This window comes from Kryptolebias marmoratus, linkage group LG12 (genome assembly GCF_001649575.2).
Source record: "Kryptolebias marmoratus isolate JLee-2015 linkage group LG12, ASM164957v2, whole genome shotgun sequence".
In the NCBI taxonomy this organism is placed as follows: domain Eukaryota; kingdom Metazoa; phylum Chordata; class Actinopteri; order Cyprinodontiformes; family Rivulidae; genus Kryptolebias; species Kryptolebias marmoratus.
In genome coordinates this window covers 20,085,263-20,106,151 of record NC_051441.1, presented here as the reverse complement: position 1 = coordinate 20,106,151, position 20,889 = coordinate 20,085,263, and the positions used below count along the sequence as shown (strand labels likewise).

Sequence of the window (20,889 nt, the reverse complement as noted above, 5' to 3'; positions counted from 1 at the left end):
TTTAGACGAGTTTGAGACGCCTCCGTGACAAATCTGTAACTATTTTGTGCGAAAATCTGTCGCACAAATTTTTGACTCTGTTTTTGACTCAGGCGACTGGATTCAGCATCAAAGAAGGTTGACGTCAGGAAATTATATTTTGATGAGTGCTCTAATAGTGTCTTCTGTTTTTTTTTTTTTACTACAGCTAGAAGCAATACAGAAACACTCCTGGTACCTGTAAGTACACAAAAAATGTTCTCAATGTGTTTGACCTTCTGATTGTCTTTGCATTTTTTTCTTTTCCACCTAGTGCACTTATCCCATAACTCACTTTTTTGACAGTTTATTAATCCCAGAAAAACAATGAGCACAGAAAGCTGAATTAGTTGTCGTAGCTTCCTCTAATTCAAAACAGATCAAAGCAAAGCCTAGTTTGAGTTTGTCTCTACCATCGCGTACCATATGTTAAAACTTATTTAGATGCTGCGCATGTACTATAGTAACATATATCAAAGAAACAAAGTGTCATGAGGTAGAATAACCTGAGGTAAGTGAGTCAATCCTGTGATCTATTTTAGGGACTTCTCTTTCAGCCTCGTGACATAATAGTGACAGAACTGAGACACAAAAAAGGAGCTCTCAGTCTAAAGATATGAATCTTCTAAATCCAAACTGAGCTTTTTAATCAGTGATTTGTCTTTTTTTGTGTTAGTTAAGCATGTCCTTTTTGATGTGTTATACTAATTGTATTTTTAGTAAGAAGCTAAACATTAGGATTTGGTTAAAATTCTTTTGACATAATCATCATCACTGCTAAAATGACTTGGGTTTTTGACATTCAGGTCTTACATTTATACTGAACAAACATAAAGAATTTTGTGTTTGGTTAAAAATTTCTTTATTTTAACAATTCGTCTCGGCAATAAATTGTACATCTATGGAACTCCTGTTTATTTCCACTTGAATGGTGCCACATTTAAAAGAAAAATGCATTTGTGGGTTGCACCCATGAAAAACTCGTCAAAGTTCTTTTGCCAAAGCCAATCAGCATATTCTTGACTCTTGTTAACTTTTGTTTATTAGACTGGATGTCTGAAGTCTGAAAAAACAAGACATATTGGCAATTGGAAAATGTATTCATTTAACAAACGGGGGCCTCAGTAGCATGTGGAAGAACCATACACAGCCACAACAGCTTGGCTCCTCCTCCTTGTGCTGCTCACCAGCTTGGTCACACACTGCTGTGGGATGGCGTCCCATTCTTCAACTAGCATTTGTCACAAGTCAGCCACTGTGGTGATGTTGGTCACTCTGGAACAAACAGCACACCTAAGCTGATCCCACAGATGTTCAGTAGGGATGAGGTCCGGACTTTAGGCAGGCCATTTTATCCTCTTCACTCCCAAATTCTGTAGGTAGTCTCTGATAAACTCTGAGACTAAACTCTCTGTGGGGTAACTGTTGTCATCTTGGAAGATAGAGTTCGGACCCATACTATGGAGATATGGGATTGCCACTATTTGCTGACAATCAAGAACCAATTAGGCTCCTAATTGTCCTCTCCTGGGGTACCAGAAGCTCAAAACAAGAGTCAGTAAGCTGCTTGGCTTTGGCAGAGAAGATTTGGCAAGTTTTTCTTGGGCACAGCCAACATGCCTATCTCTGCTGCTCAACCCACAGATGCATTTTCCCATTAAATGTGGCACCATTTAGGGGAAATGAAGAGGCTTTCAAATGATATAAGATTTATTGCCAAGAAGCATTGTTACAACAACGAAATAGTCAACCAAACACAAGTTTCCTTAGTTCTTGTGCTATTCTATGTTTAGATGACAGCTACAGACAGTGCTAGGCGGTGCTTATAGTGGTTAACTGACATTATTAAAGTGCTAAATGCAACAAAAACTCAACCCTAAAGTATTCTTTATCCTCACACCAACAAAAATGTACTCCTAAAGCAAAAACATGCTCTATTTTTGTCTTTTTTCCTTCTTTGTTGGGAATTGTCTAATGTCACGATGAACTTGGACCTTTTAGTCTTGTCAGTTCGTCCTATAAACCACAAGATGTTTTTCACAACACAAGCTAAATCCTTTGTCCTTTTCCTGTCAGGGGCGGTCGTAATGAGCCTTGCCCAGAGCAGCCTCCTCCTCGCCGGGTGTGTGTGAAGAGGATCCTGTCCTTAACCGACCTAGACCCGGATGTCCTGGAAAGCATGTACTCTTTAGGGTGCTTCCGAGATCGGGTTAAACTCACGCAGGACCTCACAAGTGAGGAGTGAGTACAAGCAATCCATCCAGCACTTACACTTTGACTTGAGAAGCAAACATGACAGAATACATGGCAACAAAGAGTCCAAACACAGCTAATGAAGCATTAAAAATCAGGTTTAATTCCAAATGAAAGAATCCTGATCTTTGTGCATGCTGTCCGCTGTCTATCGTCTCTGTAAAACCTTGACGTTCACACGCTAGAGGCCAGCTACGAAGCTACAGTTTGTAATTAAAAGCTTGCATGCATCCTGGGAAAGAAATGGTTACACATTTGTGTGTAGTTTTTTTTTTTTTGTCTCTGTCTGCTTCTCAATGACTCATTTGTTTCTTCATGGCCATCCAATTACCTACACCATTAACTGCCCGACTTAGCACGAACAAGAGTAACTGCCTAAATAGTTTCTCTTTTCCTGCTTGTGCTTTGAATTCTCCTTCTGTTCTCAACCTTAATGAATTTTCACTATATATTTTCCAACAACAGCTGTCATCTTCATGCAGTGAAAATAACAAATAAGTAAAGAAAAACAAACAAACGTGTAGATGTGGGTAGATCTGTTTCTAAGTACACTGTCTGTCTTTACTGTAAAGAATTTATCTCAAGATGAAACAGCATTTTTACTTGTGTCTGTAGGTCATTTTAAGTTTTAAAATTCACATCCTGAAGGGTTAAGGCTACACACTTAAAGATTTTCTTGTTTTTATATTTTGTACAGCAACACAAATGTTATATTTTTATATTTTTACTATATTTTTATTCTTCGCTTGACCTGATAAAATCATGGAAGCAATAAAGTCCGCCCTCTTTCAGTTTTTCAACCTTTCACATATCAGGGCGTAAAATACATAATCTGGCCTTTACTGGAGTTTTAAAATATTCAAATCCAACCTCAAGTGTACAGAAACACACAACAAATTCTACCATGTCATTATTTATTAAATGAAAATGAAGCCAAAATGGAAAAGCTGCGTGTGAAAAGATAAGTCCTCTACATTTTTCCATGGCTCACAGCAGTGATTCCCAACCCTGATCCTGCATGCAGGATAGTGTTCCTCGAGGACCAGGGTTGGGAATCACTGGCTTATAGAACCTTTAGCAGAAATAAAGCCGGATTTATGCTCTGCGAGAAGTTAAAAAATTTGCTCTTTCTGACGTAGTAGAGAGACATTCTTTTCTGCAAGGTCATGACAAACCCAAACGAGTAGTGAGGTTGAACTGGAAACATCTTCCGGAAGACTCTGTCCATGAGCTCTTCAACACACTCCTTCAGGAAAGATTTTGCATGCATCCCAAGCTAAAGGACTGCTCTACTCTTTGGTGGTGAAGAACAAGCTGAGTCAAAGCTCTGGTCTATGTTAAAAAGCTCACCTATGGTCAGAACGTTAGGATTTTGCCTGGAAAACAAAAAGGATCCCAGAAGAATTTCCTGCTTAGGATATGTCAGGCTCAGCATCAGAGATAGGTAAGGAAGTTGGAGTACAGTTGCTGAGCACCTGAGTCGGATGTTTATCAATCTCAATGGAACTGGAGAAGGTTGCTGAAGACAGGGATACATGGTTTTTCCCTGTTGGACCTTTTGTCTCGGGGATTTGACTCTGGATATCCCTGCAATCCAAGTTCTAATTCCCCTACAGCAGTGGTGTCCAATCCTAGTCCTCGAGGGTCACTATCCTGCATGTTTTTGTTGTTTCCCTGCTCCAATACACCTGATTTAGGTGTTTACTTACCCCTTCAGTAGGTCTCCAAGTTCTGCAGAAGGCTGATAATCATCCATTCATTCAAATCAGGTGTGTTGAAGCAGAGAAACAACAAAAACATGCAGGATAGTGGTCCTCAAGGACCAGGATCGGTCACCACTCCTCTATAGAGACTCAAGACCAGTGGCACTTAGCAACTGCTCCCAAAGAAACTCCAACAGAAAGCTACAACAGGTGTTGTTGTGAGATGATGCCTGTCATGGGCTGGTTGACCAAAGGTGTCTGGTATCTGTGGACCACAACCAGGACAATATCTGCATTGCTTCTCTTGAACATTCAACTATTGACTGGGTTCTTCTCTCCACCACCCTATAGGATAGGCTTTTTTAGAGAGGCTGAAAAACAGATCCCATATAGTTGCTTCAAACCCTCATTTCCCTTTAAATAAGGGACCATCACCCTCATCTGCCAGCTGAGAAAGACTGTCTACAACGTCCACACAGTGTGCACAGATGGGTCAATTACAGTTTATCCACCAAACAACATATACAGCTAGAAGCACTCAGAGAACGCAAACCTCCGCCAAGGCCACAGTGTGATTGAAAAATAGCACGATCCAGATCATAATCTGGATCACCACCTAAACTTAAACCATTGTTTTTTTGATATCACCAACATTTCCTGAAGATTTCCTCCAAATCTGTTCTTTAGTTTTTACCTGATCTTTGCTAACAGACAGACAAACAAACCAACAGACACAACCAGAAACAGAACCTCCTTGGGGGAGGAAACAAAAAGGTCACATGTAGGAGCGGAGAGAAGGTTTAACAAAGGGGTTACCTGTGACCTTGACCTTTGACCCCATGAACATTAAAATCAACAGGCATCACCTTTGACATAAGAGGTGTCCAGCTGTGCAGTTTGACATTCCTACGTGACACTGCTGCAGAGTTAGAGCACTAGGTCAACTGTGATGTTGATCTTTGACCCCATGAACCTTGAAATCAATGGTGATCACCCTTGACCTAAGAAGTGTCCAACTGTGCAGTTTAATTTTCCTCCCTTACATGGTTGCATAGTTAAAGCACAAGGTCACCTTTGAACCCATCACCTTGAAATCAACAGTGATCACCCCTGACCTATGAGGTAATCTGTGATCTTGACCAGATCAGCACCAAAATGTAATCACTTCTTCCTTGCAGCATGTTTTGATGTTTCCTGATAAATGTCATGAAAATCCTTTTTTTATCTTTTGGGTAATCTTGTACACAGACAGACAAAAAAAACAGATGCAAACATAACCGCCTTGTTGGAGGTAATAAAGTCCTCAGGACATCAGGATGAAACACCCCCCCCCCCATCTTTTAATTTCCCCTACTCTCTATACCTCGTTGAGTCACCTGCTACTCTGACTTTTCTTTTCTTTTCTCTTACTCCCCGTGTGTCTGCAGAGATAACCAGGAAAAAATGATCTACTACCTCCTGTTGGACAGGAAAGAGCGATACCCCAGCTGTGAAGACGAGGACCTACCACCCAGAAACGACCTTGGTGAGAGAAGTTGCTCTTTGTATCTTTTGGGAACAAGAAGCTAAATACTGGCAGCAATTGATAGTTCTTGTCATTGCGATTTTATTCACCACAGAAAGTTTACAGACTTATTTCCCTCTCGGTATGCTTTTAGCTGTTATTGTCTTTGTCTTCCAAGACCCACCCAGGAAGCGTGTGGATTCCCCTATGTTGACGCGGCACGGTCGTTGCCGACCAGAGAGGAAGAGCTTGGAGGCCCTCAGTGTCACAGATCAAGGGTCTCCCACCCAACCTCGCAGGGCTTTGAACACTAATGCACATAGCCAAAGGTACAAACTGGTTTTAGGGTTGAGTTAACCCCTTCTGTGGTCTTACAAGGGTCTCTCTACCTCTCTCCGTCTTTCTCGTTCTCTTTTCCTGGCTTCGGGAGGGTTAATATCATCATTTTCTTGTCAAAATAAAAGGTCATTCGTGGACCAGATGGACCAGATTAACATTAGAGACAACAGGAATGGTTTTATCGATTCAACTCTACGTCCTTTTCATCTTGTTAACCCTTTGCTCTCTCCCAAAGGTCTCGCTCAGTCAGTGGAGCGTCCACAGGTCTGTCCTCCAGTCCTCTCAGCAGTCCCAGGGTAAGACCACTTCACTTCATTCTGTTTGCTTCCTTCACGTTGAGCTGGGTTGAAAATCTGCCTGATATCCAACGAGCGGAAATGGCCTAATTTAAAACGTGCTGCTCTGTATATTACACAGGACGACTTAAGCAGCCTAGAAGTTCAGAGATAGTGTGGCTGTTGACCTTTGTTCAGTCATAATTTTGCATATTTTGTTGAATTGAATGTTGACTTTTGTAAAAAAAAAGACCAATCCGTTTCTATGTATTGCACAAAATGTCTGTTTTGCAGTTTCAAATGCTGATGGATTAGTATGCAATGATAAACTATATCAATAGGTATCTGTTTTATTTGAAAACAGTGCTTGAATTGTTTAATATAGCGATACAAAGGGGTACAAAAGTATTCACCCCTCACCACTCCCCACTATACAAACACACTCATTATTCTCTGTTTTGTTGCCTTACGACTTGAAATTTGCTCCAGCTCCTTCAAGTTGGAGAGATTATTCAATCAAACCAAACATTCTCAGTTGGATAGAGGTTTGGGCAGGACATTTACCTGTTTCTCCTTAACCCACTGGAGTGTTCTTCAGCTGAGTGTTTAGGGTCATCGAACCTCCATCCCAGTCTTAAAACCCCATAAACCTTAAACTGTTTTTTCCTCGAGAGTTTCTCTTTATTTTGCTCTCTCCATCTTTCCTTTACCTCTGACCAGTTGCTCGGTCCCTGCTGATGAAAAAAAAAAAAAACTACTCACATGATTCTGCCACCACCATGCTTCACTGAGGGGATGGTGTTTTCAGCATGATGAGAGGTGATAGGTTTGTGCCAGACATGGTGCCAAAAAGATCAATTTTAGTCTCACCTGACCCCAGTGCTTTCTTCGACATGTTTTTGGAAGTCTCCAACATGCCTTATTTGCCTTAAAATATTCCTAAAGCAATGTCTTTTTCCTGCCACTCTTCTTTGAACCCCAGCTCTGTGCAGCTTATAGTGGTCCTATAAACAGACCTCTGCAGAAGAGCTGCCCAGCGCCATCAGGGTTATCTCTGACCTCTCGGTTGCTTCTCTTATTAATGCCCCCCTTGCCCAGTCTGTGAGATTTGGTGGCTGTCCCTCTGTGGTGACATAATCTTTCCATTTTCTAATAACAGATTGGGAAGTTCAGGGTTTTGATGTTTTTTAAAACCCCATCCCTGATCTATTCTTGCCCACACCTTGGGTTCTGACCTGTGTGGAGAGTTCCTTGGTCTTCATGCTGTCTCTTGCTTGTTGGCAGACCTTACTGCTTAGAGGTGTTGAACTGATGTCCCTAATAGGGGCTATCAGAACAGGTGGACACAATTGAAACCCGATGTTTAAATACAATATTAAAAAGACACAATCTTTTTTTTGTTGTTGTTGTTGTTTCACTGTCTGACATTAAGTGAGGCTAAATGCCCGAATAATGAGAATATTTTATTACTTTATTCAAAGGTACACGTTTCCATACACAAAGCTTACTATGCCTTTTAAACAATTTGGGAAAGCCCAGATGATGATGGTCATCATCATCATCAACATCGTCTGAGTTAACTGGAGGCAGACCAGTGGATGCTTTTTAATTTGCACCTCAAACACTCTGCTTCTTTGTGTGGCATCATGGGAAAAATGTAAAGAAATCAGCCAAGATATCAGGAATGGAATTGTCAACCTCAACAGCTCTGGTTCGTACTTGGGCACAATTTCTAGATGTCTCAAGGTTCATATGTTCAAACAATTATACACAAGTCTAAATGCCATCATACCACTCAGGAAGGGGACGGGTTCTGTGTTCCTGAGGTTGTATTTATGTTTGTTTGTTTTTTATCCTTCATTAATCAGGAAAAAACGGGGAAATAATTTAAAACCATTTTCCTCATTTTATTCCATTAATCTGCAATATTATGTGAAAATCTAATACTTAAAATCAAATTAAAAATTCATTTAAGTTTTATTTTGGCAACATAATGAAAAAAAACAATAAGGTACGGGGGAGGGGGTGTGAATATTTTTGCTACCCAAGGTACTGGACTTGTATATGTGGCTCATCTGCAGTTTCAGCAAATGAATATCAGTTTTGTTGATAAAAAAAAAAAACTAATTTCCTGTACTGTGGCGTTTTCCCTTGTGACGGTTGTTCAGCTTGTCCCTGCTGCTCTTCCATCGCACTGTCACATTCTCATTTCAGTCACATCACGCCGCTTCATACAAGCCCGCGTAGATAATATGAACATGAGCCAGGACGCAGTGAGAGGCACACACACGATTAGACAAGAGAATGGACAACACCAAATCCATCCTTCATTGAGTGCATCTGATCGAGTCCTGTTGATGAACTGTGTCCATGAGTCATTTTTCATGACCATTGCTTCCTGTCCCATCTGTCCATGTCCCTTTCCCTCCTTTCTTCCATCTTTCTCTGTCTGCCCATCAGAGTCCGGTCTTCACTTTCAGCCAATCAGAAGTCACTGCCACCTCCACCTCCACGCCCTCCTCCAAAGACTCCAAGCCAGGAAGTGCCACGACCCCTCGGCCCGCACGGCCGACGCCCGACCCCAAAACCCAGACTTTGCCCTCCAAGGGCCCCGCCGACCGGCCACCGCTCCACTCCATGAAGTCCCTCCCCCTCCAGACGCCGCGCTCGCCTTCCCCCTCCCCGTCCCCCGTCCTGTCTCCCATCCCGCGCTTCTTCAACTTCCCCTCGCCGTCCGTGTTCAGGTCCAAGAACGTCCACCCGTCCTCTAACTCCTCTGCCACCCCTCCCCCTGTGTCGCAGGTCACGCCGCAGGGCTCGCCGCTGCCCACCCCGCTTGGCACGCCCGTGCACCAAATCCAGCACCCGTCCTCCACCACCCCTCCCTCCTCCTCCTCCTCCTCGTCCTCGTCCAGAGCGGACGGCGGCGGCGGCGGGGCCTCCATGTCACTGACCCCGCCCTCCAGCCCAGGCGGGAGCAGTGGCTTGGCTGCCTCGAGCTCCACCCACTGGCGGACGAGGCTCAACTCGTTCAAAAACAACCTGCTGGGCTCCCCACGCTTTCATCGGCGCAAGCTACAAGGTGAGTCAGGCTTTGTCAAAAAAAAGAGAGACAAACAAGGCAATAAATGTTGGCCTTGACAACACTTATTATTAGCTCAATATTTGTAAAATTGAATGAGTTATAGACGTTTATGTGTTTGTTAAAGATCCCTTCTTGTGGCAGCCATTTTAAATTGGGTTGACTCCAAAACTTCAATTGTAGATGAACATCCAATGATTACTTTCTGAGTTTCATCAAACTCCCTCCATTGGTTTATGACATATTTTGCTAACAGACAGTTGACTCCAACACTTAAGGCTAAAGCTATTAGCAAAAAATCTTGTTCAATATGGAGCACCTGACGTATGTGTTGAGAACGACACTCAGCTACTGCCAGACCAGATTTCAGCTCAATATATGTATAATTGGCTGCATTTCCTGTTTTTTGTTTGCTGAGGTCAGCTGGCTGTGGTGGCCATCTTGAATGTGGCTGACTCCAAAAGTTACTCAGTTGCGGTTGGTGATGCTGAGACTGAGGGTGAACGCCTCAGCCACAGCAGCCCTCTTTAGTTTGAACGTCCGTAGCGGTCCCGTTCGGCGTTTACGCCCCGGACAGCGAGCAGCTGTGCCGAGTGATGCCTGATCGTGTCCTAATCTGCAATTAGCGCAATTGAATTAAGAGTCTGTCGTCAAGAGTCGCCGGCCTTTCCTTATTACTCCGCCTCTCTTTCTTCTTTCCTCTCTAGTACCAACATCGGAGGACATGTCCAGCCTGACTCCAGAGTCCAGTCCAGAGTACGTACACACATATCTCTACTTCTTTGGAAAATAACTGGGAGGGATGAAACACTTGATTTAGTCTTTTTTGCTCCTCTCAGTGTGTCTCTCACAGCTAAAGGACTTACTGTTTTCTCTTAAATCCCCCCAGAGCCAAGGGAGTGCACACATCCAGACTCATTTACTTCCATTGTGTCTGAGCTCAGATTTTTGCCTTCAAAACTCTTTTCACCTTGTCATATTTCTACAGAAAACTCGTGTGATACGATTTATAGCACGCCTGTCTTATTAGGAGTGCTTTCCCAGGTGTGCGGTTACCATGGTAACCCCTATGAGCCACTGGCAGCAGCTTCTTTGATCAGGGATTTCTTTAACTCCTCTTCATCTATGGTTTACACATCAAAACGCTGACATTTTCGTCAGGTTAGGTTGGTCCAAAAGTCCCAGGTTACTTTGAGGATTTGTAGAAGGAAGTTTGATGCATGTTGGAATTTCGGGCGGTAGCCGAGAAGCGCTCCCGTAAGACAGGATCCAATGTTTTCTGTACCGTTTTTGCAGGCTGGCCAAGAAGTCGTGGTTCGGCAACTTCATCAGCCTGGAGAAGGAGGAGCAGATCTTCGTGCTGATCAGAGACAAGCCGCTCAGCTCAATCAAGGCCGACATCGTCCACGCCTTCCTCTCCGTGAGTGCAATCAGGCGCTCGGCCCGGCCTCGTGCGCGCGGCCCACTTTGCAGCGTTTAGCGCGGCACTGATTTCAGGCTTCGATCGTCCCTCCCTTTCCCGCAGATCCCATCCCTCAGCCACAGCGTGGTGTCCCAGAACAGCTTCCGGGCAGAGTACAAGTCCTCGGGCGGCCCCTCTGTCTTCCAGAAGCCCGTCAAGTTCCAAGTATTCGTCTTATTATTATTTATTTATTTTATTTTATTTTTTACCTCTACCAGGTTTTTATAACACACACATGAAACTCACTGAAGCTAGTGTAAACATCAGATTAATAAGCTGTAGTTTTATTAAAGTTTTAAATACAGATATTTAGCACCTAACATCAGTATCTGACCCCAGTCAAGAGCCTTTTTTAAGCCAGTAGTGGCACTTTACTTTTTGACTGTTTAAATATTTATTTATAGGCTTTGTTTTGAACAAAAATCAATATATCAGTTTTACGCTTGACTGAACTTAGAACGTGTTTCTTAAAATGTGAACCAGCTTCCATCCCTTAAATAAAACTAAACAAAATTCACATATAATTCCGTTAGTTTCAGTTCATGGCATCAAGTCATTTTGAAACACTATAAATAGAAAGCCCGGTAAATGTTGTCTGTTTAAATCTGATTATGCTCCAATACATTTGTCATTTTGATGTTTAAACCAGAGAAATGTCTTGCTGACTCAATAAATCGTTGCAAGAGTCCTCAACTATAATCCCCCAAATATTACAGTACATTGGATTCGTCTGGTGATTTGTTTATAATAATTATTTTTTTCAATGTGTCATTTGTAAACATTATAATGATGACAAATTGGTCCAGAATGACAGGTGCGACTAAAAAGACTCAACCAAAATGCTCAAAATAAACAAAAGTATGGAAGCAGACTGCTGGCACTCCAGTAAAAATAAAGTAGAACTGTATCATGTTATAAAGTGAGACATATATTGTTTAATCTTTTTTTTTCATGCTAGAACAGGATGGTTTTACTTTTATTATCATGTTGTACCAAAAAACTTGTATGTTTTAATATGTTGCCACGTTACAATACTAAATATGAAGCAAAAACCTTTATTAAGCCTTTAAAGGTTCTTACATAAGTGCTGAAAAATACTATTTATTCATGTTAGTTTCACCTTAATCTTGTAAGTCTTTTAATTCGATCTCAGCCTGAAATATAAATGTCAAATTTAAATGACTTTAGCTCTTTAAGAAACCCCACAACTCAGTTTTTTAATCGACATTTTAATTATTTTATGGCAACTTTTGAGAAAGTGGCTTTTCTCACTTATTAGGATGTCCCAAATGTTGTTTTTGAACGGTCTGAAATAATTCCAGGGCTGCCCCTCCATACCCCGCCCCCACTCGCCGGATCCAGTAACCGATGACAACACACTTTTTTCGGTCAATCCTGCACGAGTCCGGCCTTTGTCAGCCACAAAGTTATTTATTTGACTCTTTTTACAATACTCTTTTTAACTTTTGAGAAAATTTTGACCAGTCTGGAAAAACTCCAGTCCTGGTATCCAACCAGGTGGGCCTGTTCTCAGACAACCAGCGGGAGTCCGCCTGCTGTTAGCCACAGAGCTTTTTTTTTTTTTTTTCGTTGCTTGTTTTTGTGTTTTTGTTGGATTTTGGTTATACAAGTGAAGGAATCAAGCTTAAAAAAAAGAGAGAAAGAAATCTGTAACTGAAAGAAATGCATTATTTCAATATTTCAACTATAGGATCATAAAATGCATTTATGTTGAGTTTTCCTCAAATGAACAATAAAGGGTAGCATTTGAAACAAATCTGACAAAGTTAAAAAAAAAAATTAGAAAGATTTTTAGGTTTTGTCTGGAAGAGTCATGTGATTTGGCCAAAAGTTAAAAACACCAACAAAAATAAATGCATGGTTGATTTTACCCCAAAAGACCACTCAAGGATTAAATAATATATATTATATATAATATTAATATAGTGTAATAACACAGTTTTTCACTGTGGACCTAATTCTCTTCCTTAAGTACATGATACGTTTGTTTAATATTTTTGTTGACATGGCAGTGATGGGCTTCCGTACTGAAGGCTGAGAGTGAAACGTCTTGCTTCCCTCCTGCAGGTGGACATTGGTTTTTCTGAAGGAGAGAGGGAACGGGAAAGGGAACGGGCAGAGAGAGAAGGAAGGAGAGAGATGGGCATCTACAGCGTCACTTTCACTTTACTAACAGGTAGGAGGCTTAAAGAAACACGCAGGGAGGCAAAGCTGCTCATCTACTCAAGGTTGTTGTGGCAAACCAGAGATTCACACAAGTAAAAGCCTCAATTAATATGTATTCAAAGGTGTGCATAATCTGAGAACTTTACCAAAACAAGATTTAAAGAAATTTAAGACCTTCCCAACAGAGAACAAACCCAGAAAATGGCCACAAACGTACTCACTGTACACACTAATGTACTCATGCTGAACGTCTCAAATGTGACAGTTCAGTAATAATGCACATAAAATCACGTGAAATTCCAGGTTGGAAGGTAACAAAGCAGAGGGAATGCTGGGGGGTGGGGGAAAAAAATCTTGCAACCCAATGTTTTGGGTTGTTGTTTACATATAAAGCTTGTTTTTACTGCCCCCAAGTGGCAGTGGTAAGCTCCTGCACTTATAAAAGATTCTCAAATATTTGAAAGTACAAGGCCAAGCAGTACGAGCATAGAAAGACAAAAATATTGCAAATATGCTAAAGTAGATTTCAAAAAACAATGTTTTTGAAGGAATGAAGAGATTTTAATGTGTTTGGGGCCAAACTCAGTTACACAAGGGGGCAAAAACTTGGTCCTAGCAAAGGGCCGATCTCGATCAGTATTTATTTAAAAAAATACATAAATTAACCCTGGTTTTAGATGTAATGTGTAAAATCATTCATATAGAAATATCAAAAACCTTTTCCCAGTTTCATATTGTACAGAATTTAAAAGAAACATCCTTTAATGAACTAAGAAAAATGTATCCAACTTAAGAAGATGTCCTTAGCATTCTCCAACAACTAAAAAGGCATCAACAAAATCCAATCATACAGCTGCTGACATTAACTTTGAAAGAAGAAAGAAATACAAAAAAAAGAATATATACTGAAGCAGACACTTGAGGTAATGATGCACATTAACTCAAGTCAGAAATCTGATATTGTTTCTCGGCTGCAAGTTCACCAACAAGAGTTTGATCGGTCCCATTTGATGCTCTTTCCATGCCAAAAATCAAAGATTATTGAGAAACTGAAGCCTAATTTTCTTGGCTTCAAAGTCAATGTCACAGAGACTTCACTAAATAGGCTCGATTTTTTTTTTAAGCAAAATGAGAAGCAATTGTCACAAACTGGAAGGCTAGATCTAATAACATTTAAATGTTCTCTTGGGGGCCGGATGTGCCCCGGGGGACAGTGGGTATATTGGTAGAAGGATGTTATAGATGCAGCTGCCAGGAAAAAGATAAAGAGGACACATGGATGCAGTTAGAGAGGACATGGAGGTAGTTAGAGTGAGGACAGAGGACGCAGAAGACCTTAGACGGAGGAGGATGACTCGCCGTGGCCACCCTTGAAAGGGGATCAGCCCAAAGAAAAATAATAAGAAGAAGTTGTAGGGGGATCGTTTTTGTAAATAAAGTTAAATGCTGTAATTCAAAAAGCACAAAGGTTACAAGTACTAAAAGTCATGGCACACTATGGCCGATGAAGCCAAATGCTTTGGTGTACCACAAAGTATGCGGAAGTAGTTTGATAGCAAAATAATACGAAATAAAATATAAACAGGGGCACACGAATGCTGATTCAATAACATACAATAACACATAAGAAATGCTGGAAATGCTGAAGAAGGACTGTTGACCTGCTCTCCCCTCAGGTCCTAGTCGCAGATTCAAAAGAGTTGTAGAAACCATCCAAGCTCAACTGCTCAGCACCCACGATCAGCCTTCGGTGCAAGCCCTGGCAGGTGAGTGCCTCCAACATGGCCACGCAAATCTTGGCGGAAAAAAGCGTTTTCATTGCTGCTCTGACCAACTTTTCACCCCCTTTTTTGGCCCCCTCAGACGAGAAGAACGGTCAGCTTTCCCGTCAGCCTAGTGGCCCCTCACGTCAGAACTCTCGGCACTCCGAAAGTGGGTCGGACCGAGGGGAGAGGGAGCACGTAGTGGACGGGGTGAGCACGAGCGGCAGCGGCAGTGGTGGCGGGACCGTTTTGCAACGACGAGAGTCGGGGAAAGACAAGTCCAGACTCCTTTCATCGCCCAACGGGACGCAGTCTCATTCGTGAGAAGAATGTCAAGACAGAGAAGTGAGGATCGTCTGCCAAGCTTCTCTCTCCTCCTCCACAGTCCTTCCCGCGCACTCTCCTTTCCAGTTTCCTTCCCTCTTTCCTTCCACGCTTCCTACCTTTAGTTCCAAGCAATGGGAAGACGGGGAGGGGGAGGAAGACCTTCCTTGACGACGATCAAGGGATGGGACCGAGAACTCCCCAGAGTTGGCTGCCTTCAGTAGAAGTGGATTCTCGTGGAGATGAACAATGCTGATTTTGAGTCAGACATGTTGGGTGAATGGCGTCCAACAGACTCCACTTTTCCATAGAGGGACACGAAAAGCTCACAGCCTGGGATACCAGTCGGCAATCAACCGCAACCAAACAAGAAAGCACATAATGTTTCCACCAGGCAATCACAAGCAACTTTGGCTTCAGCCTTAGCTGGAAAGAGCTGAATCCGTCTACGCTGGCGCATCAGAGCATTCTCATTCATCACTTCCTGGTCATTTAGCATCATCACCTGCATCATCGAGTCTCCCGAGCATCAACTGGCAAGTCACGTGGCTTTCCTCTCTTCTCTGCACTCTGTAAGTGAGGACAAGCGATTTTTCTTTTTTTTGTTTTGTTTTGTTTTTTCTCAAACAAAGGAACAACATAAGGGTAAAGAGCTACGCGAGGCTCGATTGTTTGAAGCTGATTGTGCGTGTCGATAACTAGCAAACCTCGTGGTGAGCGGTGAGCTAACACGATCCCAGAGTTGGGAGCAATCCGACGATGGGCGCTGAAGAAGCGACGGAGAATGGATTCACGGGAAGGGGGGACGTGCTGTAGCTCCACATCGAAGTGGATCGAAGTAAGACACACCGCTTTTCCTCAAATCTACGAAGCCCCGCAATTGTGTCAGATTTACAATAATAAAGCTATGATACCACATTGCCTTTAATGGAGGAGGAGGGGGAAAAAAAGTGTCTAACTGCTTGGATTTAGCCACTTTTTTAGGAAACACGTTACACCACACGGAGAACCTCTCAGAAGTCCAAATGTCTGCTGAATGAGAAGGAACAAGAGACGAAACAGGATGGGTTGCACTATTTCATAAAACAGAAGGGAAGAGAAGAGCAAGAAGCCAAAAGGCTGTTTGATTTAGAATTGACAGTGAACTTTGTTTTAACGTTTCTTATTGCCTGTATTTTACAATATTCATATGTCATATATCGAACAGAATGACTTGTTGGACACTGCAGTTTCTTCTGCTCTACCTGTAGAAGCTTTACCTTCCAACATGGACACTCAGAAAGAGGGGAAAGGGTTATTCCACGCCTAATAATAAGGTCCAATATGTGGTTTCGATAATTAGAATGGTGCTAAGGGTGCATAGTTGGCGCTGCCAGAGGAACGCTGTGATTGTGCAACGCTCAAACAATGGTTGGCGTGGTCACGTCACTTAGGCACAACAAGACCCATTCAACAGATCCGTCTACCTTGTGCTGAAGCTCTTCAAATACTGTAAGAGCCCATCATAGCAGACAACATTTAAGTAGCTTTTATGTTAGCAATGCAAATGCAGTTCTAATAGCACGGGTGCTGGAAGAGTGTTTGATTTTTTTGGGTCAGTCAACAGCATGGATTGGTCCTCAAGAATTTGAAGGACTGGCTATGACCGCAATTATGACATGGTCAGGAAAATAACTTAGATGTGATAGCCGTGGCGCTAGTCATGCTAGCACACCATGATCTTCTAGTGTGTAGTGTGTGTAGCTACATCCTGATGAGAACCAAGAGAGTTGTGCCTGGGTGGGCACATGGTGAGGATACAGGAGAGCAGGAGAAGCCTATTTAGTGAGCACTAAGAGTGTATCAGCGCCACGATTGTTTTCACACTGATGAAAGTTTTCCAAATTTGCCTTGATCCAGCCAAGTTCTAATAGGCTGCGTAAAAATACTCCGAGCATAGCGGGGGTCGTCATCCTGAGCTACATGTCGTACTCATTCTGTTGACATTTTCTAAACAAGTGCAAAATATCTTGCGTTTTCTGTGTCTTTAACTTGAAATGTCAACAAAAGCGCCACTCTGAGGGAAGCTTTTGAGACTTTGCAAGCCACAAACCTCGACACAACTTAAAAAAATATATATCGCTAGTCACTTTAAGTTTGCTAGCTAACCGTAATTGGCTAACTCATGCTAACAGGTTAGCTGGGATAGCTAAACCCTCACATTACACAAACCTCGACACAACTGTTTCAAAACATTTGCTAGTTTATTTGAGCTTTTTAGCTCACTCTAACTGGCTACCTAATACTAATAGATTAGCTGAGGTAGCTAGAGCCTCATATTAGCCTCACCTAAAACCCTTTTAAATGGTATCTTTACAGCATTATAGTTAAGTTAGAGAGTAATCACATCAGTGTAACAAAAAGGAAGGACTGCAACGACCAATAGCTCTTTCTGTGTTTATATGGGCATGTGAATGGAAAAAAAAAAATCCTTCCTTCGACTGAAATGAGAAACAAAATGGTGGATCATAGAAATGTGGAACTAAGATGTAGACATATTTATCAATCAAACAACTAGTTGCTTAAGTTTTTTTTTTTTTTTTTTACCCACTCTGCTATGCTTTATTTTCCTTTAACATTAAAGTCAGAGCAAAGTTTTTCTACAATGGTCGAAATGCTTTCAACTTTTGAAAAGGAAAATTGAAAGAAGACCAGGCGAGGTAATGGAAGGTGAAGAAATTATGTACTTTTTATCATGAATACAAAAGCTCCAGTGAAGGAACGAAAGGACTCAGGTGTGTCCGTCTTAAAAGAGACTCTGCACTTACACAGCCTAGGAAGGAAAAATGAAGCCAAACTATAAAATGAGTTGTTCTTATGGTATTTTTTAATTGTCTGCTCCTCATTTCTGTATGCTGGTCCAACCTGTATTTATACTGTATATGTGTTTATTTGGGTGGTTGGAACTAACCATATGAATGTGACTAAACCTCTTTTTGTATTTCCTTTGACATATTTTGTTCCTCGTTTGTTGAAAGTTTGACCTTTTTTCAAGTTAGTTCCTTTGTTAGGGAGATATTTATTTGTCTTGAATGGAAAACTGACGAGGAAATGTCACAGCAGGAAGGTCTGACACACGGGCCCTGTCTAAACTACTCTGGATATTTACTTGGTTTGTTTGTTTCATTTTCTGCCGCGTTCTTACCTTTTTGTCCACACGCAAACTAAAAACTGGGATTTTTAAAAACACTTTACAAAGTGGAGTATACTAAAAACTGTTTTGGGTGGATACATGTAGACTTCAAGAGTAAGGTTTTCGCTAAACACTGAAAAATCCACCGATTTATCACATACCCTCTATTACCTGATGCCATAAAACCGAAAACAACAATGAAGCCATATATGCATATATATACTTTTTTTTGCCTGCTTCATTTTATTTTTCATTTGTCACCAATGAAATGCGGATGTGTGCCGAGATTGTTAAAAATTAAGAGTAAAATTCTGAAGTTACAGTTATGTCAACAGGGATGTCGCGAATGTGCACATTGTCGCCACCTGGTGACACTTCATGGGTATTTTAAATTTTTTTTTAGTAGACTAATTTGGAAAGAGATTTTTAAAAAAAAAGAAGTAGAAGAAAAAAATTTTATTTTTTAAAATCCGGAGTAGTGTAGATGTTATTTATTTATTTATTTATTTTTACCATTTAGAAAAAAAAACTTATAGCTTTACCATATGTTTTAGCCCTCGCTTCAAATTGAATTTTGTTCATTGATCATGTTTGCCTCAGTAAATATTTACTTTTCATAATGCAAAACCAAAAGCATACACAACCATTTTATATTATTTATTTTGTATTTTGTTTTTGTTTTTTTGTTTGTGTTTGAACACTTTTCTATAACGAGCAGATATTTACCAGTTCAAGGTCAGTCACTTTTTCAGGCGTTAATTTTATTTTAATTTGACATTTGTGACAGAAAGAAATCAGGATATTGCTGGAAAGTTGCCTGTGTGTGTTCGCCCACATGCACAAAGCACACACACACACACACACCAGGCCTGTCAAGTCTTTTTTTCAACCCAGTCTGGAGTGTGTCCCTGTACAATATATTCTAGGTTATTAACGAGTCATTCCAGCTCTCAGCGAGTACACTCAGAAATATTTCGACAACTCTGCATGACGCCCGTAGACTTCTTTGATTTGGTCCCCCCAGCAGGTGAAAATGTTCCATTTGGATTGCCACAGAATTCATTTTCTCACACCGTTACCTGTTGCTTTGTGTTTGCTGCTCAGTAAATGTGTCAGCATGTTGTCATACCTGACCAGAGAACTTAGCAAACATTATATCCTTAAAATGTTAGCGTGTTGGCACTCTGCGTTCCAATGTTGCCATTAAACCATTAGCTTAACGCTCAGCTGAGAAGAACTGTACTAAAAGCTACCAGAAAGGGCATTTCCATTCCTTGTGTACTCTTTGTTTTGGTTTACTCATCTACTCTGCTGGCTTCACAGTCTTAGCGGACTTTCAGCAATCTCGTCTCACAGCCTAAGTCCCTCCACACACTGGACGATGACCTGCCTAAAAAAATCACATTCACAGTGATAAAATTGCAGTGGGCCCCATTACGTCTGCTAGAGCTCGTGGAAGCTATGCGCCAAACCTCTGTAGACCAACGTTGTTGGGGTTTATCATGATGGTGGCAGAAGCAGAACTGGTCATTCTGGCCTAAGCTATGATCGGGTTCGGGTCGTAGAGATACCTTAAATGGACGTGTGAGGTGGCGGTAGCATCATGCTAGCGTGGGTAGATCTTCTAGCGTGTAGCTGCATCCCAAAGGGGTCCAATCAAGTCGCGGCAGGGCAGGGGATAGTGGGCATACGTGGTAGTATCCACCATTGCCAGTTCCACTTACTGTAAACGACTTTGGGCTTGTTTTTCTTTAAGTTTCTTTAAGTTTTTCTTTGATCGCTAGTTGCAATGTTTTGGGCTTGATTAGAAAAATGTAGTTTATTTTGGGCACACTCCTGTACGTCATGTCTCCGTTCACTAAATGAAAATACCTCGTTTGACCGGCCCGAACAGAGCTCGTTTTGACAGAGCTTGGCTTCAAATTTCAATCTTTTTGGAACACCCTCACTCAGTGCAAAGTGAAGCTTTCATGTCCTATTGGAAGAGCAACTACGAAATTCTCAGCGAAAGTAGTCTGTCAGCGCGTGCTTCACTTTAACCCGGGATTTTACCGTGAACGTGTGTTTTTTCAGTCTGTAATTGTGAACGGAGGCTCCCCCCCCCATCCAGGCTCTCTCAGCGCAAAGGAACCAACTCAGATGATGCTCACATCCAAAGACCAGAGGTCTCTCATGCACACACACAAACAAGTGTGTATGTCCTGTCAATGCCAAACAGGACATACGCGCAAGAGGTGGATTGATCCTTTTTGAAACGCGAGCTCCGAATGGCTCCGCTTTTAGAAAGAAACACCTCATTAAAAAGGCTAGGAACGAGACAAGCGAGAACAGAAAGAGCATATTTACCCTACATCTTGTACATCTCCCTATTTCACCTCTTTGTAATTCCATGAGGCACATATCTCTCCCCCTTATATATTCACCCCCCTCTCGTATACATTTTCTACGCTGTATTCTTTGATGCAGACGCCGTGTACGTTGGTATACGCCGTGTGCCTGCCATTGTATGCCATCCATATCTATGTAGCGCTCACCATGTTTTACTGAAACTGTAGTCACCGTACGGCTCTTCTTCTCATCATTGCTGCTCTTTCCTCCTCTGCGGTTATAACGGTACAGCTATAGCCCTTTACTGCCCATGTTCCCGTCCACCCCGCATCACCTTCCAAACAACCCACGCCTCACTTTACACCGTAGAAAAAGACGTTTTCTCTCTCTTAACACACACACACGCACACACCCTAAAAAAAAATAAAATAATGAATGACGTCACTTGAGGTCGGAGGTGTGTCGGGGGGTGGGGTGGG

General features: G+C 41.8%; 1 protein-coding gene across 4 annotated transcripts in view; it reads left to right on the top strand.

The window, feature by feature from the left end:
- Positions 1-19,648, top strand: part of LOC108247084 (serine/threonine-protein kinase BRSK2) — a 39,106-nt gene extending 19,458 nt beyond the window's left edge. For 3 of the 4 annotated variants that reach the window (XM_037978785.1, XM_025010276.2, XM_037978786.1), the window contains 12 exons: positions 188-219; positions 2,095-2,259; positions 5,402-5,499; positions 5,657-5,807; positions 6,053-6,113; positions 8,553-9,174; positions 9,882-9,930; positions 10,471-10,594; positions 10,700-10,801; positions 12,725-12,833; positions 14,500-14,589; positions 14,687-19,648. In XM_037978785.1, coding sequence (XP_037834713.1) covers positions 188-219; positions 2,095-2,259; positions 5,402-5,499; positions 5,657-5,807; positions 6,053-6,113; positions 8,553-9,174; positions 9,882-9,930; positions 10,471-10,594; positions 10,700-10,801; positions 12,725-12,833; positions 14,500-14,589; positions 14,687-14,910 — 1,827 coding nt within the window. In that variant the 3' untranslated portion in view covers positions 14,911-19,648. The remainder of the gene's footprint in view (positions 1-187; positions 220-2,094; positions 2,260-5,401; positions 5,500-5,656; positions 5,808-6,052; positions 6,114-8,552; positions 9,175-9,881; positions 9,931-10,470; positions 10,595-10,699; positions 10,802-12,724; positions 12,834-14,499; positions 14,590-14,686) is intronic. The other variant, XM_025010277.2, reaches the window with a different exon arrangement.
- Positions 19,649-20,889: the final 1,241 nt, after the last annotated feature.